We start from the raw sequence: 16,768 nt of genomic DNA on the forward strand, positions 1-16,768 counted from the left end.
GTGTTGTTCCTCATTCCATTTTGAACCAGAGGATAAATCTACCCTTTCCTTTCTGGCCCAGATGGCTGTTAAGAGAGCCAGTGACTTTCGGGCCTGTAGCTACAGTTGGGGACTTCTGGGGCCCGCCCCCAAACTTTCTCCCAAGGCCCCACGACTTTTGGGTAGAAGTGGGGGGCGTGTACGTGCCTGCACTCCAAGCCACGAATTCATGCCTTGGAGTGCAGGGGTCCCTTTAAATGCTTTGAGGGAGAAGTGGGGAGGGGAGGTCAGAACTTCAGTGCCCTCCCCTGACTTTTTAAAAGCCCCCCCCCCCGTTTAAAAATCCCGGTTCCCCGTTTAAAAAATCCTGGTTATGGTACTGGTGACTTTAGAGACTGGACCCCATCACTCCTTGCAAACAGAAGGGAAAGTCGTGGATAGGGTTGCCAAATGTTTTTTAACTGGCGGCGGGGGGCTCCTGCCTGGCGTCCTGAGTGTGCGTGTGCGCAAAGCGCGCGCTCACTGCCCGGATGTGATGTCATGACGCCGGGCACACTGGGGGCGGGGCCACAGCCATTTGAGGGGAAAACTCTATGTTTTCCCCTCAAATACCGCGGGGGTGGAAATTGGGCCTCCAAAGCGGGGGGAAATCCACCCCCCGGGGGGACTTGGCAACCCTAGTCGTGGAAGCAGTGACAGACTTCATGTTCCTGGGATCCAAGATCACTGCAGACGGTGACTGCAGCCATGGAATTAAAAGACGCCTGCTCCTCGGGAGGAAAGCGATGGCAAACTTAGGCAGCATAATAAAAAGTAGAGACATCACCCTGCCAACAAAGTCCATAGAGTCAAAGCAATGGTATTCCCAGTACTCATGTATGGCTGCGAGAGTTGGATCATAAGGAAGGCTGAGCGCCGAAGAATAGATGCTTTTGAATTATGGTGCTGGAGAAGACTCTTGAGAGTCCCTTGGACTGCAAGAAGATCAAATCAGTCAATCCTAAAAGAAATCAACCCTGACTGTTCCCTGGAAAGCCAGATAATGAAGCTGAAGCTCAAATACTTTGGCCCCCAAATGAGACGGGAGCCCTCACTGGAGAAGACCCTGATGCTGGGAAAGATTGAAGGTAACAGAAGAAGGAGTCGGCAAAGGATGAGATGGTTAGACAGTGTTATCGAAGCAATGAGCATGAAGTTGAACAAACTCCGGAGCACGACGGAAGACAGGAGGGCCTGGCTTGATGTGGCCCATGGGGTCACAAAGACTCAACTGTGCGGCTGAACAACAACAACAAAGCCATTCTTAGGCCAATTTGAGGAATAATTACTTACTTCCAGGGTGAAGGCATCTTCTAAAACAGGGTCAGTGTCTTTTACTGCTACACAAAAAAACAGGGATACTTAGGACTCGTGATCAATGAAGGTGTTCAGATTTTTGCTTTCTGAGCATCTCCCATTCTGGTTGTCTTTGTCCTGACTGACATGGGGAAAGGCTTTCATTTTGCCACAGTCCTCACCATTTCCCTTCTTTGTCACTTGATGTATGGAGCCGACAAAACAATTTTGCAGAATACGAGTAGCAAGAAGAAGAAGAAGAGAAGAGATTGGATTTATACCCCGCCCTTCACTTGGAGTCTCAGAGCGGCTTACAAACTCCTTTCCCTTCCCCTCCCCTGTGAGGTGGGTGGGGCTGAGAGAGCTCTGCCACAAACTGCTCTTTTTCCAGGACAGCTGTGCCAGAGCTTGTGACTGACCCAAGGTCACATCAGCAGGTGCAAGTGGAGGAGTGGGGAATCAAACCTGGTTCTCCCAGATTAGAGTCCGCGCACTTAACCACTACACCAAGCTCCCTGTACAGCATACTGTGCTGTTTTTGGTATAGTATTGTACTATTGCTATAGCTCTGTTATTATTGTGATCTTCTATAACTTTCCATAAAGATTTATGAAAATTAATACGAGGGATTGTCTAGAATCCAGAATGTCTGGAGTACATGAAGTTGAGCATGGGTGTGTATGGATGTCCGTCTTTAGTTTCAACTGTTTGATATTAATGGCGGCGCCCTGGCCTGGATAGCCCAGGCTAGACTGATCTTGTCAGGTGTTGGAAACCCAAGCAGCATGGGCCCTAGTTAGGATCTGGATGGGAGACCTCCAAGGAAGCCTAGGGTTGCTGCACAGAGGCGGGCAACGGCGAACCGCCTCTGTGTTTTGCCTTAAAAACACCTTGAGGGGTCTCCATAAGTAGAGCGCAACGATGGCGCTTTCCACCGTTACTGATGGTGACATCCTTCTGGGGTGGTGGAAAGATGGGAGAAATAATTTGGATGGATGGGTGGTAGGTAGAGAGAGAGTCGCCTGAGATCTACAGACCTTTGAGGCTAGCATGAAAAAAGTCCAGAAGAAGAAAAAGAAGAAGAAGAGAAAAAAAAAGAGGAGGAGGAGATTGGATTTATACTCCGCCCTTCATTTGGACTCTCAGAACGGCTTACAAGCTCGAGCGTGTCCAGAAGAGGGCAACCAGGATGGCGAGAGGGTTGGAATCCAAGTCTTATGAGGAAAGGCTGAAAGAGTTGGGTATGTTTAGCCTGGGAAAGAGAAGGCTTAGAGGGGACATGATTGGAGTCTTCAAGTATTTGAAGGGCTGTCTTGTGGAAGATGGAGCGGATCTATTCTCTCTTGCTCCGAATTGCAAGACTAGATCTAATGGGTGGAAACTACAAGGGAGTCGTTACCAGCTAAATATCAGGAGAAACTTCCTAACTTTAATAGTGGTTGAGCAGTGGAACAGTCTGCCTCGGGAGGTGGTGGATGCTCCTTCGCTGGACGTTTTCAAGCGGAGGCTGGACGACCATCTTTCAGGTATGTTGTAGGTATGTAGGGCTATCTTTCAGCGATGCTCCTGCAGAGTGCAGGGGGTTGGACTAGATGACCTGCAGGATCCCTTCCAACTCTAACATTCTATGATTCTCCTTCCCTTCCTCTCCTCACACCCTGTATGGCAGGTGGGACTGAGGGAGCTCTTTGAGAGTTGCTCCTGAGAGAACAGCTCTGGGAGAACTGTGGCTTGCCCAAGGTCACCCAGTAGCTGCATGTGGAGGAGTGGGGGATCAAACCCGGTTCTCCCAGATTAGAGTCCATGCTCCTAACTGCTACACCACACTGGCTCCCAGAAAACACTTCGAAGGAGTGAGGAGATAAGATATGCAATAAATAGCTCATCCCGGTTGTTTGCTGTGTTTTGCCCAGATAGTTTTGGAAGTTTCCAAGGGACAGGATTGAAATAAAGGGTGAAGACCGATATAAATTCTGTGTGTGGTGGGAATGCTTTGAAAGCACGCCAATCCGCCGCTCACGCCAACTCTGCCGTTCCTAAAACTTTACCTTTGTCTCCATCCCTAGATCCGTGTTATGTGCCGTCAGGTAGCTTCTATGAATTAATGGCCTCCAAAACATCCTGCCTTTAACAGCCTTGTTCAGGTCTTGCAAATGAAGGACCCTGGCTTCCTGGGCTGAGTCCATCACTCTCATGTTGGGCCTTCCTCTTTTCTCGCTGCGTTCAACTACTCCTAGGAGTATAGTCTGTTCCAGGGTTGGTTTTATTCTCTCCCACTCCTCTTTCCCAGCATTTAAAAAAATGACTGATCTTGTCCCATGCTCTTGGGCTACTTCTGTGTCAGTAGTAGAAAAGAGCAAGAGTCCAGTAGCCCCTTGAAGACTAACGAAATACGTGGCGGGGTCGGAGCTTTCTTGAGCTCACCGCTCACCTCTTCAGAAACAGCTAGAACCGGGAGTCCAGTTTGGTGTAGTGGTTAAGTGCGCAGACTCTAATCTGGGAGAGCCGGGTTTGATTCCCCACTCCTCCACTTGCACCTGGCTGGATGACCTTGGGTAAGCCGTAGCTCTGATAAGAGCTGTTCTTGAAAAAGAGCCGTTTCTGTCAGAGCTCTCTCAGCCCCACCTACCTCACAGGGTGTCTGTTGTGGGAAGGGGAAAGGAAAGGAGTTTGTAAGCCGCTCTGAGACACCTTTGGGTAGTGAAGGGCGGGGTATAAATCCAATCTCTTCTTCTTTTACCTCACAGGGTGTCTGTTGTGGGGAGGGGAAGGGAAAGGAGTTTGTCAGCCGCTCTGAGACACCTTTGGGTAGTGAAGGGCGGGGTATAAATCCAATCTCTTCTTCTTCATCATCTGTCCTATTTATTGGAAAGCGGAGTGATTTCAGATCTGTTTGCAACTGTGCAAGTTCCTTCACCAGGTTGATGGATCTCCATTCTGCATGGCTAAAAGTGGTGCCTTCCGTGGAGATAGATCAAGATGGGTGGCCACGTTAGTCTATCTGTAGCAGTAGAAAAGGGGGGGGCCTCCACCTCCCATGGTGGCCATATTATGGTTGCATGCGCCACCCTGTGTCAGAATACCACAGGTGCGCAGGAGCTTGAAAAGACTGCGGACCTCTGCCCTCCTTAATGATAACATCTTCTCTCAGCCTGCCATTCCCCAGGCTAAGCCTACCTTGAGTGAGAAATTACGTTACAAATGCATGTTCACAACCGTTGCCTTTCCCCGGTTTTGGGGGAAGGGTCCGGAGGTCTGAAAGGCGACGCGTTCTGCCCGGGAGAATTGATGCATATTGGGGCTAACCACTTACGCACAGTGTGAGGTAGAACATTATGTGCCTAGCGTGCTGCCTGTGTACAGGAAACTCTGTTCTGCTACATTTCTCCCTCGGTCTGGGAAGAGCAACAATTGTTCTCCCGCCGAGTATATTTCAACGGTCCCTGTTCGGGACACACTCGGCGTCCCTCCTGCCAGCCATCTCAAAGCTTCCCACAATCCGCCACTTATTCCTCGTGCATTATTTCACAGTATGCATGATTTCATCTGTCCTTTTCAGACATTCAGTTTTGGCAGCCCGGACATATGTAACAGAAGCACGCATTACTGTCCTGACCTGAATAGCCCAGGCAAAGCCCGATCTTCTCAGATCTCAGAAGCTAAGCAGGGTTGACTCTGTCAAGTACTTGGATGGGAGACCTCCTTGGAATACCAGAGGTGGGAGGCGGGGGCAGGCTTTATTCAGCCACCTCTCTGAATACCTTCCAGGCCCTCAGTAGTAGTCAGTCACCAGAGGTCGCCATGACTTCCAGGTGCAAGCACACACGCACACACGCACTTATGAAAAATACAAAAAAGAAGAAGAAGCATGCACTGCCCATGATCTTTCTGATAACACACAAATGTGCATTTCGTATGAACAGGGCAACTAGGGGTGTCAGCTGTCCTGCTAGGGTGGGAGAGCTCCCAGTTTGGTGTAGCGGTTAAGTGCGCGGACTCTAATCTGGGAGAACTGGGTTTGATTTCCCACTCCTCCACTTGCACCTGGCTGGATGACCTTGGGCAAGCCGTAGTTCTGATAAGAGCTGTTCTTGAAAAAGAGCAGTCTCTGTCAAGAGTTCTCTCAGCCCCACCTCCTTTACAGGGTGTCTGTTGTAGGGAGAGGGAGGGAAAGGAGTTTGTCAGCCACTCTGAGACACCTTCGGGTAGTGAAGGGTGGGGTATAAATCCAATCTCCTCTCCTCCTCCTTCCCCCCAGTTGAATGCTAGTACCTCAAAGGCGGGGGGGGGGGATGGGAGAAAATGGGTCAGGCATGTAATGTCACTTGCAAACTGGAAGTGATGGCATGATGTTGAGGGTGCTCTAGGATTTGTCCCAAACTCCATGGTTTAGTCATCAAATTTTGATGAATCCTAGAGCTTTTGGGGGGGGAGGGCTGAAGTGACTCCAGCTCACCTGTCCCTGACTCCCAAATCTCCTAGGCAGCAGTGTTCCCTCTAAGCTGAGTCAGTGTGAGCTACCTCACAGTTTTTTAGCCTCCGGCTCACAGATTTTTGTCTTTGCTCAGGAAGGATGGCTCCGGAGCAAACTGATGGATGCAGCAGCCAAATCGCTTGCTCACAAGATAGAATCTTTTGCTCACAAGACTCCACAGCTTAGAGGGAGCGTTGCTAGGCAGTGCTCTGACATCCCTAGGAACAGCATGCCTCTGTTTCCACAGGCATACAGCATTACTATTTATTTGTTTAATTCATCGAATCATAGAATGTTAGAGTTGGAAGGGACCCTGCAGTTCATCTAGTCCAACCCCCTGCATTCTGCAGAAGCACAGCCGAAAGATAGCCCTACAACATACCTGAAAGATGGTTATCCAGCCTCTGCTTGAAAATGTCCAGCCAAGGAGCATCCACCACCTCCCGAGGCAGACTGTTCCGCTGCTCAACCACTCTGACAGTTAGGAAGTTTCTCCTGATATTTAGCCGGTAACGATTCCCTTGTAATTTCCACCCATTAGATCGAGTCTTGCAATCCGGAGCAAGAGAGAATAGATCTGCTCCATCTTCTACATGACAACCCTTCAGATACTTGAAGACCGCAATCATGTCCCCTCTAAGCCTTCACTTTCCCAGACTAAACATGCCTAACTCTTTCAGCCTTTCCTCATAAGACTTGGATTCCAACCCTCTCACTGTCCTGGTTCCTCTCCTCTGGACACACTTGAGCTTGTCAACATCCTTCCTAAAACGAGGTGCCCCAAACTGGACACAGTAATCCAGGTTAAGGGTGTGCAAAAAACAACAACAATTCGGGCCATTCGGGTTCGGCCGAATTGGGCAGAATCAATTTCGGTTGGCAGTAAGACTCCCGCATGTCAGTTTCGTCAGTACGAGCCAATTTCAAGAGTATTGGACCAGGGGGTCCAATTCTACGGGCCCCCAAACAGGTTGCCCCTATGCCCCCCATTGTTCTCTGAGTTGGGAAAAAAGTAACTTTTCCCCCACCTTAACAATGGAGGAGATAGGGGCAACCTGTTTGGGGGCCCGTAGAATTGGACCCCCTGGTCCAATGTTCTTCAAACCTGGTTGGTATCTTGGGGAGAGGCTCCAGTAGCTACCTAGCAAGTTTGGAGCCTCTCCCTTAAACCCCCTTTTCTCCAGCCCCCAGAATATACCCTATGTTTTCGCCATTGACTTCAATGGCCCGTAGGATATAATGGGGCCGAATTAATTTGACGGCAAGCTGATTCAGAACAGAGAATCGGAATCAGCCTGCAACAGCCCGAAAGGGGTCCGAATGGGCCATTTTCGGGGGTGCATTTGTTTCGGACGAACCAAATGCACATCCCTATTCCAGGTGAGGCCTGACCATAGCAGAACAGAGCGGAACTACCACCTCCCGTGATTTGGACACAATGCTTCTGTTAATGCACCCTAAGATTGCATTAGCTTTCTTCGCAGCCACTTCGCACTGCAATTCATTTATACCTCGCCTTTCTCCTCAGAGCGGCTTATGTTATTCTCCTCCATTTCATCCTCACAACAACCCTGTGAGGTAGGCTAGGCTGAGGGAGCGTGACTGGCCCTAGGTCACCCGATGAGTTTCCATGGCATGAGTGGGGATTCGAACCTTGGTCTCCTAGGCCCATTCTGCATCTAGCCTTTGCTCTGCTGTTTTACCAAACCCACACTGGAACAGGAAAAGATGTGGCTCAAAACCACATTCAAATACCCCAGTGGCCAATGCCCGTACTGACTTCAGAGGAAACCCCGAATGGCCATAAAATGGCCATAAATCTATGCAGACGGCTACCATAAAACCGAGAGATTGGCATGCAGTCTGGACACTGCCATAAAATCTGGCCATCAATCAAAGTGAAAGTGGCATGCAACTTAGAGGGGAATTTCTGTTCCAGGGTGGGTTGGGAAAAACAGCGCAGCAAATGCTAGATGCAGACTGGGCCTGAGTCTGACACTCTTAACCTCTGCACCACACTGGCCCTTTAGAGAGCCAGTCTGGTGTAGTGGTTAGGAGCGTGGACTCTAACCTGGGAGAACCGGGTTTGATTCCCCACGCCTCCACATGCAGCTGCTGGTGTGACCTTGGGTCAGTCACAAGTTCTCTCAGAGCTGTTCTCTCAAGGGCAGTTCTCTCGGAGCTCTCTCAGCCCCACCTACCTCACAGGGTGTCTGTTGTGGGGAGGGGAAGGGAAAGGAGATTGTAGGCCGCTCTGAGACTCCTTCGGGAAGTGAAGGGTGGGGTATAAACCCAATCTCCTCCTCCTCCTCCTCCTCCTCTTCTTCTTCTGTATGCATCAAGGGCTATCCTCAACATTCAGCGTTCTGTTCACATGCACAAAGGCATGCAAAAAAGACATGCATTGCCCTATTGACACAAAACAGGAACCATGCCTCTGAGGAGGACCGCGGGCAGTGCACGGTCCCTATTACTCATGGTTGGTGCGCCAAAACTGGTTGTCTATCGGGAAGCCATGTGTCGTCCTCAGCCTTTCAATTAGCCATCTGACGGATTGGCTTTATTTTTTAAGCTTTTCTTCCCCGGTGCCTCTCGCAAAGGCAAACAAATTGCGCAGCAGGGACCACGGGATGCAAGAAAAATAAAAATAAGGGATGAAAAACAATGGAAGAAATCGAGTTAAACCTAAGCAGACTGCCTCTCAATAAATCCATTGTTTGTAAACACCTCAAAGCAAACACCGAGAGAGCTGAATAAATAGCTTTTCTACTTTTCATTTCGAGGCAATATCAAACCCCAAGTCGCCACTTTGCTGCAGCGGATTAGAAGCATCTATAAGAAGATGGGCTGCATAAATGACAAGAGAAGGAGGCGAGGCCGCGTGGGCTGGGAATGAAGGAAGCGCGCACTGCTGGATAGACTCATTTCAAATGCACGCTGCTCCCTGGATACTTCAGTGCAGATTTTACTCTTGGAAAACTGGCTTGCTAACAGGGTCGCCAGCTCTGGGCGGGGAAATTCCTGGAGATTTTGGGGGTGGAGCCTGAGGAGGACGGGGTTTGGGGGAGGGAGGGAACTTCAATGCCATAGAGTCCACCTTCCAAAGTGGCCATTTCCTCCAGGGGAACTAGGTTCCATGGCCTGGAGATAGGGTTTCCAGCTCCAGGTTGAGAAACACCTGTAGATATGGGGGTTTCCCAAAAAGCAGTTGTTTTCGCCAGGAGAAGTGGTCACTGTCACCTGGGGATCAGTTGTAATCCTGGGAGATCTCCAGCCACCACCTGGAGATCGTATATCAAAAAGAGAGCTCACGGGTGGAGATTGTATCAATGGATACGCACTCCGCGAATAATTTACGAACAAAAGCAGAAAGACTGTATTGTACAAACCCATTCAAGCAGTATAAATTCTTATCAAGTCCAACAAACACCCTTATATATTTCCTTAAAGAGCTAGGATCAAAAAGTACTTGATTCAATGGAAAAACTCTGAATAAAGTCCACCAAATCCTATGTCTAAACGGTTTCAGGAGAAAAAAGTTCCACATCTGTAGCAGGGCTATTTTTGGGCAGGAACGCACAGGAACGGAGTTCTGGCTGGCTTCCAAGTTGACCATACCCAGCAGGAACATATTAGCATAATAGGCCACACCCAACAGCAGAAACTCATTAGGATTGACTACATTAGGGGTGTGCGGCCTAACATGCAAAGGAGTTCCTGCTACAGAAAAGCCCCTGGGTTTGGACAACAAACAAGGTAAACAGAATAAGAAGGGAAAGGTGGGTGTGGCTGGATGAGCACACTTCTGGTAACATGGGGGTGTGGCCTAATATGCCAATGAGCTGTGCTGTCAGAGGTGTGGCCTAATATGCTAATGAGTTCCTGCCGGGCTTTTTCTACAAAAAAAAAGCCCTGTGTAGGAGTATCAACTAAGCATGGCTGGCTTCACTGCCGCGTTTGCTTTTCACTTCTTCAGACAGCCGGTACTCTTGGCTGTGGAATGAAATGCAAACTTGACAAATCTCCTTAAACCAGTTTTCAAACACAATCACCCCACTGACACGTCTTCTTTCTGCCAAACAGGCTTCTACAATAATAGTCCTACAGGCGTGGAACTTTTTTTTGATCCTAGCTCTTTAAGGAAATATATAAGGGTGTTTGTTGAACTTCATAAGAATTGATACTGTTTGAGTGGCTGTGTCCAATACAGTCTTTCTGATTTTGTTTGTAAATTATTCACCGAGTGTTTATATATTGATACAACCTGGAGATTGGCAACGCTATGGGATGTCTGCCTGCACGTTACTTCCCCCCCCCCAAAAGAAGCTTAAGGATAACAATGACTCAGGCCGCCCCTGCTGCCGTGCTGTGGGAAGGGGCAGTGGAGCTTCTCAGGGAGGGAGCCGGATGCTCCAGGGAAGGCCTACCCTTGTGGGGGGGGGGAGCTGCAGCCACTGGGCATAACCCCCCCTTGCCCTGGAGCCTTTGATTTAATTAGCTGGTGGGCCCCCTCAAGGCCCCCTCCCCCCAAAAAATCCCTAGCTATGGGGCTTCCTCTCCCCACAACAGACACCCTGTGAGGTAGGTGGGGCAGAGAGAGCTCTGAGAGAACTGCTCTTGAGAGAACTGGGACTGACCCAAGGTCACCCAGCTGGCTGCATGTGGAGGAGGAGTGGGGAATTGAACCCGGTTCTCCAGATTAGGGTCGGCCGCTCTGAACGACAACACCACACCAAAACGGAAGAGTCTGTTTTGAAAGGACTACGGCCACTCTGGGCCGTTCTCATCAGAGCTTGGAAATTAAGCAAGGTCACTATTTGGATGGGAGATCGCCATGGAAGACCAGGGCTGCTGTGCAGGGGAAGGCAATGGAAGACCGCCTCTGCTCATCCTGGGGTTGCCATCCTCCAGGTGGGGACTGGAGATCTCTGGAGTTACCCCTGATCCCCCCAGACAACAGAAATCAGTTCCCCTGGAGAAAATGGCTGCTTTGGAGGGTGGACCTGTGGCAGTGTACTCTGCTGAGGTCCCCTCCCCTCATCTCCCCAGGCTCTATGCCTCAAATCTCCAAGAATTGTACAACCGGGATCTGGCAACACTCGCTCCTCTCCGAATGGCCGCCGGGGAACAAACCGCTTCTTCTTGAAATTTGTCGAGGCACCGGTCTTTTACTGAATATTGCTTTTAGGTAGGTTTTTAGATATATTTCAACTGTCAATTTGTTGTATTGTGAATTTTATGACGGAACCCGCCCTGACCCCACCCCCTTGCGGGGAGGATGGGACACAAATCGAATTCAATCGATCAATCCCCGATCCCCCAAGTTAAGATTTGGTCTCTATATTATGCACCATTGCGGGGTCTGCAATCGCCACCTCCTGGGAATCTCCCTCACCCCCAGTTCTTAAGAATTGGTACAGGAACATATGGGATTATCTCACAACGGAAAGGATACTGATACAAACCTCAATTGAAGACCCTTACTCTGCCTCTCTTGATTATTATATTTTTTATTTTTAAAAAAATAATTAAAATTTAAAATTTAATTGCTTTTAAATTTAATTGATTTTAAACATATAAATTTAATTTTAAAAAAATTAAAATTGTTTTAAATGTTATTGCTCCAAACAAAGACTCTTTTTGATCACAATTGTGTTGTGGATGTTTCACTGTGTTAATTTATTGATACTTAATTGTTTACTGAGATCTCATATGTTTATGACTGTTTATTGTCACTGTATCTGATGTTAAATTTTCAATGAAAACCTTTAAAAATCAATCTCTTGCCTTGAGAAACCCATGAGGTGGAGCTTCATAGGGCTAAAAAAGGGGAAGAAAAACTGAACCTAAAACTTAGAATCCAGAACCTAACAAAGGTTAGTCAAATGTAAGAAAGGGGGCCAATATTAAAAATTAATGAAGGAAATATATAAAAATACATGTATTTATTAATCTCAAATTTTAAAATTATATAAGGGCCCAATCACACATTAGGTATAAATAACAAACAATATAACACAAGGGCTTATAAATCTGACCTGACGCGTTTCGGCCTACATAGGCCTTCCTCAGAGGTCAATAGTGAGGAACATATTGGCTACTATACAAATATAGTACAATCATATAAATACAAAGTATAAACTCAATAAGGACCAGAAGCAAGTTGTTTCAAGATAAACCACCAGGCTAGGGTTGCCAAATGTCCTTACCTGTTCCGGCGGGGGACTTTGTCCTGTCTCCCGGAGCGCGCGCGCGCGCGCGAAGTGCGCGCGCGCCGCATGGACGTCGCTTCCCTGTGACGTCATCACGCTGGGCGGGGCATAGCCATTTGAGGGGAAAACATAGAGTTTTCCCCTCAAACGGCAGCCATTTGAGGGGAAAACTCTATGTTTTCCCCTCAAATGGCTATGCCCCGCCCAGCGTGATGACGTCACAGGGAAGCGACGTCCATGCGGGGGTGGGGTTTCCCCCGGGCCCCGATTCCGCGAAAGCGGATATCGGGGCTTCGAAGCGGGGGGAATTCCGCCCCCCGGGGGGAATTGGCAGCCCTACACCAGGCACAGAGTAAAAAATAAATGAGGCCTCTAAAAGTGCAATCACATGCCAAGTGGTTCTCAGATATAAACTTCTGGTCCAGGAATCGCCTTCCTATGGTGGTAGAGCCAAATTGTCCTCAAGCAAAGAGCATGAGTTGGCTGAGAGACTCAAAGGGACATTTTGCCTTGAGCTAATTCAGTGGATGGATGGTGTCTTACGGCACTGGCAGAGTTTTGAAGTTCTGTCTCCGAGAAGCAGTGGTGAATATTTCAGGTGTCTTCCGAATTTTTCACCATTCCGAATTTTTCACCATTAGTGACTCCCCCCCCCCTTCCCCTCCATTTCCCATTTAACAGAAATGGAAGCAGTGAAACTCGAAGAACTTGCCTGTATGTCAGGCCTTACAACCTCTCTCTCTGGATTCAGCCTTCTGATGGAGTTGTGGGTCGACCACTGCCCAGGCAGCCACAGGTTGTGTTCCTGGATAAGCAGGTATGGAATTGTGAGGGGTGTGTTTGGGTGTGTCCTGACCTGTGTGGCCCAGGCTAAGTCTCATCAGATCTTGGAAACTAAGCAGGGTCATCCCTAGTTAGTGTTTCGATAGGAGACCACCAAGGAAGTCCAGGGTTGCTACGCAGAGGCAGGCAATGACAAACCACCTCTACTCATATCTGCCTGACCTTGATGGGCCAGGCTAGCCCAGTCTCATAAGATCCTGGAAGCTAAGCAGGGTCATCCCTAGTTAGTACTTGGATGGGAAACCACCAAGGAAGTCCAGGGTTGCTACACAGAGGCAGGCAATGGCAAACCACCTCTGCTCATCTCTGCCTGACTTGGATGGGCCAGGCTAGCCCAGTCTCATCAGATCCTGGAAGCTAAGCAGGGTCATCCCTAGTTAGTACTTGGATGGGAAACCACCAAGGAAGTCCAGGGTTGCTACGCAGAGGCAGGCAATGGCAAACCACCTCTGCTCATCTCTGCCTGACTTGGATGGGCCAGGCTAGCCCAGTCTCATCAGATCTTGGAAGCTAAGCAGGGTCATCCCTAGTTAGTGTTTGGATAGGAGACCACCAAGGAGGTCCAGGGTTGCTACGCAGAGGCAGGCAATGGCCAACCACCTCTGCTTCTCTCTGCTTGACTTGGATGGCCCAGGCTAGCCCAGTCTCATCAGATCTTGGAAGCTAAGCAGGGTCATCCCTAGTTAGTACTTGGATAGGAGACCACCAAGGAAGTTCCAGGGTTGCTACGCAGAGGCAGGCAATGGCCAACCACCTCTGCTTCTCTCTGCTTGACTTGGATGGCCCAGGCTAGCCCAGTCTCATCAGATCTTGGAAGCTAAGCAGGGTCATCCCTAGTTAGTACTTGGATAGGAGACCACCAAGGAAGTTCCAGGGTTGCTCAGCAGAGCAAGGCAATGGCCAACCACCTCTGCTTCTCTCTGCTTGACTTGGATGGCCCAGGCTAACCCAGTCTCATCAGATCTTGGAAGCTGAGCAGGGTCATCCCTAGTTAGTACTTGGATGGGAGACCACCAAGGAAGTCCAGGGTTGCTACACAGAGGCAGGCAATGGCAAATCACCTCTAAACGTCCGTTGCCTTGAAAACCCTGTGGGGTTGTCATAAATCAGCTGCAACCTGAGGGCATTTCCACCACTCTGGTTGGTTTGTAGGTTGTAGGTTAGGAACTGACCCAGTGACTATGATCTTCTAGATGTCCACTATAAAACAAGTGTCCGATATAGGACAAGATTGCAAAGGATCCAGAGAGACATAAACAGTCTCCATAAAAGTCTTCAAGGCCTTTAAACCGCTGGATTCAGGTGGGGCGTGTTGGTCTGAAGCAGCAGAGCAAAGTTGGAGTCCGGGGGGGGGTACCTTCAAGACCAACAAAAGTTTAATTCTGGGTATCAGCTTCTGTGTGCATGCGCACTTCTTCAGATACCTGGAGATATGTGCTTGCACATGAAAGCTTATAGTTTTAACTGCTGGTAACTAAAAGGGAAACCATGGGAGATTCCAGATAGGCAACTTTGAGCTATGATCCTACTGGACACAAAGCTTGTGGACTTCAAGGAATTTCACCCACAACTTATGGCTTGCAGGACTGCAGCCTTCGTTATCTTAGAGGCTCGGGAGACCGCGGCTGCGGTCAGACGGGCGGTTCGGCCCGATATAGTTGCTTTCCCCGAACATCCAGCAGCCATTCCCCAGTCATACTCACCCCATTGCAACGTGAGTTGGAGATGAAGTAAACAGATAGTCGTTTAATTCCAATACTAACGGATCCCTGCGCATTCGTCCTGCGTTTCCGGATGTCTGGACTTCCCCAGTGCGCACGTAAACCATTCTGGAAGTGTGAACCTTTAGTTCCAGTTTGCTTTATCTAGTTGATAACATTCACAAATACAGACAACTAAGAGGAGGGGGAAACCTACAAAACCCCTTGTTTCTTCTTCTTCTTCTCCGTAGGGTCAGCGAATTCTAACATTAGGCTTCCCCTCCAAATCGTGGATTGTGGCAGCTCATCTCCAAGGCGATCCAAATGCTGTGCTGAAAGGTTTGGACATCTGTGTGGTTCTAAGCGTCGCCGGGACACATTCCTCTCTCATTCACGAAAGGATTAGGAGTGTTTATTTCCTTGATAAGTGCATCAGGGACTTTGTCTGTGCCCCATATAGACCCAAGTGGACTTCTACCAAGTGGAGAGCCAGTTTGGTGTAGTGGCTAGGACTGTGGACTCTAATCTGGGAGAACCGGGCTTGATTCCCCACTCCTCCCTTAACTTGATTTTATAGATCAATCATATTTGCTCAAAAACAAACTAATAGGGTCAGTATATATCAATGCTCATAGTAATCTCTGTAGTTAGCTATTTGAATGGTTATTATTATTACTACTACTATAATGCAAATGTTACATTTCCTAAGTATATTGTATTTGTATTATACATGTCTCTTGAGAAACCTGTATAAGGGTCAAGAAGCGACAGTTAGAACCGGATATGGAACAACTGATTGGTTCAGCATAGGAAAAGGAGTACGACAAGGATGTATATTGTCATCTTGCTTATTTAATATATATGCAGAGTACATCATGCGAAATGCTGGCCTGGATGAATCACAAGCCGGAATTAAGATTGCTGGGGGAAAGATCAACAACCTCAGATATGCAGACGACACCACTTTAATGGCATAAGTGAAGAGGACCTAAAGAGCCTCTTGTTCAGGGTAAAAGAGGAGAGCGCAAAAGTGGGCTTGAAGCTCAACATCAAAAAAACTAAGATCATGGCATCCGGCCCCATCACTCCTTGGCAAATAGAAGGGGAAGTCGTGGAAGTAGTGACAGACTTCACGTTCCTGGGATCCCAGATCACCGCAGACTGTGACAGCAGTCATGAAATTACAAGACGCCTGCTCCTTGGGAGGAAAGCGATGGCGAACCTAAACAGCATGATAAAAAGTAGAGACATCACTCTGCCAACAAAAGTCTGCATGGTCAAAGCAATGGTATTCTTAGTAGTCATGTATGGCTGCGAGAGTTGGACTATAAGGAAGGCCGAGCGCGAAGAATAGATTCTTTTGAACTATGGTGCTGGAGAAGACTCTTGAGAGTCTCTTGGACTGCAAGAAGATCAAATCAGTCAATCCTAAAAGAAATCAACCCTGACTGTTCCCTGGAAGGCCAGATAATGAAACTGAAGCTCAAATACTTTGGCCACCAAATGAGAAGGGAGCACTCACTGGAGAAGACCCTGATGCTGGGAAAGATTGAAGGTCAAAGAAGACGGGGACGGCAAAGGATGAGATGGTTAGATAGTGTCATAGATGCAACGAACATGAAGTTGAGCAAACTTCAGAGGACAGCGGAAGACCGGAGGGCCTGGCGTGATCTGGTCCGTGGGGTCGCGAAGAGTCGGACTCAACTGTGCGACTGAACAACAACAAATTATTCATATACAGTATAGCATTGTTTATATGTTTTAAAGTTAAAAGTTATAAATACAATTATTTTTTAAAAAGACACCAGGGGAAATATTTCCATTTGGAAATAGCTACCTTCATCATTGGTGGATGCTTGGCTTGAGGCCTCCTAACATTTGTGGAACCTTCCGGAAAATTCTCGGCGGGGGGGCCTGGGGAGTGCGGAGCTCAGAGAGAGGAGAGACCTCAGCAGGGATGTGATGCTGCAAAGCAGGGGTCCCCACCCTTTGGAGTCTGAGGGCACCTTTGGAGTTCTGACACAGGGTGGTGGGCACAATTCCAAAATGGCTGCCATAAGAGGGGGGGTCAACCACAAAATGGCTGCCATAAGCGGCAGAGCCAACCACAAAATGGCAGGGAGTCAGGTCATGCATGACTCTAATAGTAACCCTTCAGCGTTTCAGGCAGAAGCTGTGTTGAACAAGATGCCTTTTAAAATGAGAATCTTAGCTACAAATATTTT

The 16,768-nt window shown here is 48.5% G+C and overlaps 1 protein-coding gene across 1 annotated transcript in view; it reads left to right on the forward strand.

Annotated features, from left to right (window-relative positions):
• Positions 1-15,046, forward strand: part of LOC107120661 (fibrocystin-like) — a 212,548-nt gene extending 197,502 nt beyond the window's left edge. Inside the window, 2 exon segments of the mRNA XM_015423420.1 lie at positions 12,682-12,817; positions 14,795-15,046. Of these exon segments, the coding sequence (XP_015278906.1) occupies positions 12,682-12,817; positions 14,795-15,046 (388 nt within the window).
• The last annotated feature ends 1,722 nt before the right edge of the window (positions 15,047-16,768 follow it).

The sequence above is a fragment of the Gekko japonicus genome, unplaced genomic scaffold (assembly GCF_001447785.1).
Source record: "Gekko japonicus isolate JY-2015 unplaced genomic scaffold, Gekko_japonicus_V1.1 scaffold1988, whole genome shotgun sequence".
Taxonomy (NCBI): Eukaryota; Metazoa; Chordata; class Lepidosauria; order Squamata; family Gekkonidae; genus Gekko; species Gekko japonicus.